This window comes from Curcuma longa, unplaced genomic scaffold (genome assembly GCF_044706935.1).
Source record: "Curcuma longa cultivar G26 ecotype Majalengka, Jawa Barat unplaced genomic scaffold, ITB_CL_G26_1.1 contig_13870, whole genome shotgun sequence".
In the NCBI taxonomy this organism is placed as follows: Eukaryota; Viridiplantae; Streptophyta; class Magnoliopsida; order Zingiberales; family Zingiberaceae; genus Curcuma; species Curcuma longa.
In genome coordinates, this window is record NW_027429569.1 from 1 (window position 1) to 3,820 (window position 3,820).

The following is a 3,820-nucleotide window of genomic DNA, read 5'->3' on the forward strand; positions in this document are numbered from 1 at the left end:
AACATCTTGTATAACCATCTTTTCCACTTGTTCCAACATCTCCTTCAGTAGCACCGGTCTGTTTTTTACTCTTCATCATTTCTAAATCACAAAACACCACAATTAGCAACAAATTCAATAATGAGTTTCATAGAATAACTGAATACTAAATCCTAAAACCTAACAAATTAAGCTACGTCATTTCTAAATCATAAAACACCACAATTAGCAACGATTTCAATAAAGAATTTCATAGAATAAGTTAATACTAAACCCTAAAACCTAACAAATTAAGCTACTTAAGAAAAATAAAGGGTTTTAACCGGTTAGGGTTTAGGGAAACCTTAACTAGCAAGGGTAGGCTGTCGGCGAAGAGCACAGGGGCAGTGTAATAAACAAAACCTAACAAATTAAGCTATTAATAAAATTAAGGAGTTTTGACGGGTTAGGGTTTAGGGAAACCTTAACTTGCGCGTGTGGTTTTAGGGTAAGAGCACAGGGCAGTGTCTGGCGATGGATTTATTCGTCTGGCTGCGGCAACGAAGGCGAGCAGGAGCTGAGACTAGGGCGGCGGCAGTGTTTTCCCCTCGCGACGAAGGCGCCGAAGAGCACAGGCGGCGAAGAGCACAGGAGGCGAAGAGCAGGGGCGAAGAGCACAGGCGGCGAAGAGCAGGGGCGACGAGCACAAGCGGCGAATCACACAGGGGCGACGAGCACAGGGGCGAAGAGCACAGGAGCTTCGGCAGGTTGGTGCGAGGATTCTGGCCACGTGATTTTGGGAGAGCGGGATTTTGAATCGAAGCCATGGGGAGAAAGCTTCGCTGCCACGGAGAAATCACGCTCGCAGCCATGTCACTGTCGCACACAAGTCGCGTAAACCCAACGCGCAGCGGAGAAAAACTGTATATATATATATATATATATATAAAGGTGCAGTACAATTGGCCATTGGATGCATGTAAATTTTACTTCTTTCACGTGTTTAGTGTTTAGTTTAGTTTGTTTATATGGACGGCCGGGCTTGTATAGATTAATAGATATTAATTAGGGCATTTTGGGATTTCGACAAATGTACATGCTTAAGTGATGCAGGAAGATCTAAAAATTGGGTTGTGTGAGATATTATAAAAGATCAATGACAATGCATATAGATTGCGCCTTCAGAGTCACTCGAAGACTTTCAACTTTTTTAATATGAAACATTTTAGTCCGTGTTTGGGAGATGTTGATGATACTTCAATGAACTCGACGAGTTCTTTTCAACTTGGGGCAATGATGCAGGATGATTTAAATATTTTATTATTATTTTTAAAAAATTTTAGAGTTAGAGTTTTTTTATATATTTAGACTAGTTTTGAATTGTTTTATTTTTTATTTTTAGGATTTTTAAGTCCATTTAGGATTTTTAGAATTTTGAGTTTGTTAAGAAATTTTTTTTCTTATTAGGATCTTTCTTAAGGTCTGAGTCTATATAAACATATATCTTGTAAATTGATGTTTAAAGCAGTTTGGCTTATTAATAATTTTTTTTGGTAAAAACCCTAGAAGCGGTGTCGTCGCGGCCTTCTATCTATTTTTTTTAATTTCTCGAACTTGTTCTCTCCTTAATTCTTCTCCAATTTTCTGCCATCAGAATAATCACTATTCTGTCTGGCGTCAGTTGGTATCAAAGCGCATCAGATCCGATGGAAGGTTGTCGTCGTCGTGATCGTGGCGGTTGCAGTCGCAATGATCAAATTCCAATGAAGGAAGCCCAATACCATGATCATACCGTTCAAGATGTGAAGATTGAGGATTTACGGAGGCAAGTCGCAGAACTAAGCCAGCGTTTGATGATGCAGGATTCTAAAGATCGAAGGAGCTATGACTGTGATTCCGCATCCACTTTCGATAACCCTTACCACCACCCCGATAGGGTCTCGGAGCGTCAAAATCGAGAGGAATGGTATGTAGATTTCAGTTTTTGAATTGATCTACCTGAGTTTTCAGGAACCTTTCAAGCAGAAGAATTCGTTGATTGACTCAACGAAATAGAAAGTATTTTTGATTACCAGGAGGTGCCCGATTGGATGAAAGTAATGTTGGTTGCCATCCGACTCGAGAGCCGAGCATCCGCCTAGTGGAAATAACTATGACGCTCACGAGAGAAATAAGGCAAGACCAAGATCACCGACTGGGAGCAGATGAAGAAGAGTATGAAGAGTTACTTTCTTCCTTTCGACTATACTCAGACTGTGTTTCAACGATATCAGACGTTGAGGCAGGATACAAGATCAGTCAATAATCACGCGAATGAGTTTTACCAGTTGATTAAGAGATTTGGGATCAACCATCCCACCAGCTATAACCGAAAGTTGATTGAGGGATTTGGGATCAACCATCCCACCACCTATAACTGCAAGAGAACGCCAACTCTACAGCGCCTTTACGTTCCCCCTTCCTCCTACTACGACGGAGACAACTATGAAGATGCGGATCTCGACAACATCGAATATGACCAGTCCTACTCTTCCGATGGTCCAATCACAGGACACGATGAAGATGACGACAAGATCTAAATATTTGGTGATCCACTTTATGATGATGCTGACGAAGAGGAGATAGACCTGGACGAAGCGTTGATCGAAGATCAGAAGCTCACTTTGTCCAACGACAATCAGCAGCATGGTTCATCTATTGATGAAGTCCAAATCTCCATCGTCTCACCTTGCATTAATTGATTCAGCATCCCAATTCATTCAGCATGAAGAAACCAAGACCGAGTTAATTAGAGATCCAATATATAACGAGGCACTTTATGATGATGAATATGTTAATGAAGATGGTGACTATGTGTTGCAGGTTTTAAATACTAAGGATTCCCTCGATGGAGGCATCGTTGGCGGAAAAGCACTTCCATGTTCAAGTTCTGCTCAAAACGATGATGAGCAGTATGTTTGGGAGTCACAAGCAGGGGAACTTGTTATGGTTACCCAGGATATAGTGACATAAAACTTGCTTGCTAATTATGTCAATGAGGTCCCAACTATGGTTAGTAACCTATTGCCTCATTTAATTGATGTTGACATCGACACAGTTCAAGCAGATATGGAGGATACATTTGAGATCAGCAGTTTGGAAAAAACTAAGGATTTCAACCCTTCAAACATTGGAGATGGCCAAACTTATTGCACAAAGCACACTGAGGATGCAAAGAGAGGAGTTGGTACATTTGGGTTTTTTGTGCTCACTGATTCTGCTCTCCAAGAAAGAACCACAATCTTCTTCAAGGTTTTCAAGCATAAGAGGAAGCGTGACATTCTCTTTTGCCGTGATCCCTTTGGGTCAACTGAAAGAGAGAATATATTTAAGCTGACTTTTGCCGGCATTGTCAACATGGACATCGAGGCGACTAAGACAATCTCTCTTAGAAGCTTGATCGATTGCTCGATGGTGGAGAGCTTTGGAGTAGGAGGAAAAACATGCATCATGTTTAGAGTTTATTCAAGTTTGCCCATTGGAAGAGATGCTCATCTGTTCGTGTTCGATAATGGAGCAGTGGATGTCAAAGTTTTAGATTTCGGACTTTCAAAATTGGCTCAACAATGGATGACACTCATGCCAACTTAGTAACAAAGAGAAACTTTGATTATCTTGATCCTGATTTATCGGTAAAAGTGCAACAGTTATTTAGGGGGTTTATCGATTTGGTATCAGATGATCTTCCTCCCGAGCTACCACCTGATATTATTCTAAACTCGAGGACGAGTTCTTTGTTAGGAAGTATACTGAAAAGACTAGGTCTTTTGTATAAACATTTATGAAATAAAGAAATCATGTTTTGGTCAAATGATTGCAATAG

General features: G+C 40.6%; 1 protein-coding gene across 1 annotated transcript; it reads left to right on the forward strand.

The window, feature by feature from the left end:
* Positions 1-3,006: 3,006 nt before the first annotated feature.
* Positions 3,007-3,588, forward strand: LOC141816010 (beta-fructofuranosidase, cell wall isozyme-like). The gene has a single exon (XM_074703849.1). The coding sequence runs from the start codon at positions 3,007-3,009 to the stop codon at positions 3,586-3,588; it is 582 nt and encodes a 193-aa protein (XP_074559950.1).
* The last annotated feature ends 232 nt before the right edge of the window (positions 3,589-3,820 follow it).

Coding starts and splice junctions, on each gene's coding strand:
- LOC141816010 (XM_074703849.1), top strand. CDS start 3,007: ATGGTTAGTAACCTATTGCCTCATTTAATTGATGTTGACATCGACACA.